At 41.2% G+C, this 519-nt stretch overlaps 1 protein-coding gene across 1 annotated transcript in view; it reads right to left on the bottom strand.

Annotated features, from left to right (window-relative positions):
* Window positions 1–337: 337 nt before the first annotated feature.
* Window positions 338–519, bottom strand: part of LOC123491171 (TBC1 domain family member 10B-like) — a 13,955-nt gene continuing 13,773 nt past the window's right edge. The window contains exon 4 of the mRNA XM_045221013.1: window positions 338–355. Within this exon, the coding sequence (XP_045076948.1) occupies window positions 338–355 (18 nt within the window). The remainder of the gene's footprint in view (window positions 356–519) is intronic.

Genomic DNA, 519 nt, shown 5'->3' with positions numbered 1-519 from the left:
GGATCTGTTTCTAAGACCTTAACAAACAGCTCTACAGTCAGTAACACAAGAGTAATAAGCTATTGTACAGTAGAGAAGTGGTTAAAATCATAAGACAACAGGGCAGGCAGCCCCAGGCGCTGTCCAAAAGCAGCTCAACATTGTTGCAAAAGGTAACTCAGATACTCAGAGAACTCCCAGAACCCAGAAGTGGCTACTGGAACCCTCAACTTTCTCGGATATCGAATCCATGCATCATGAATACATTTGTTGTCATTCCCAAAGAACCCGAGCGGCAAGTGGGGGATGCTGTGTACCTAGTATGTTTCCGTGGTGGGCACTCTACCAGTAGCTTCTGCTAATTACTGAGAACCCACTACAAACCAGAGGAAAGAGATAAGGTAAGCAAATATATGTGTGTTTTTATAATATATGTGAACGCCTTTGTATAGGCTATGAATGCCAATGTAGCCTCTATGAATGTCTATGTATACTTATGTAAAGATGTCATATGCCTTTTATGTCTACATATGAATGTTT

Source organism: Coregonus clupeaformis, chromosome 7 (genome assembly GCF_020615455.1).
Source record: "Coregonus clupeaformis isolate EN_2021a chromosome 7, ASM2061545v1, whole genome shotgun sequence".
NCBI lineage: Eukaryota > Metazoa > Chordata > Actinopteri > Salmoniformes > Salmonidae > Coregonus > Coregonus clupeaformis.
Note: the sequence above shows the minus strand (reverse complement) of the source record. Positions and strands in the feature narration are given on the sequence as shown.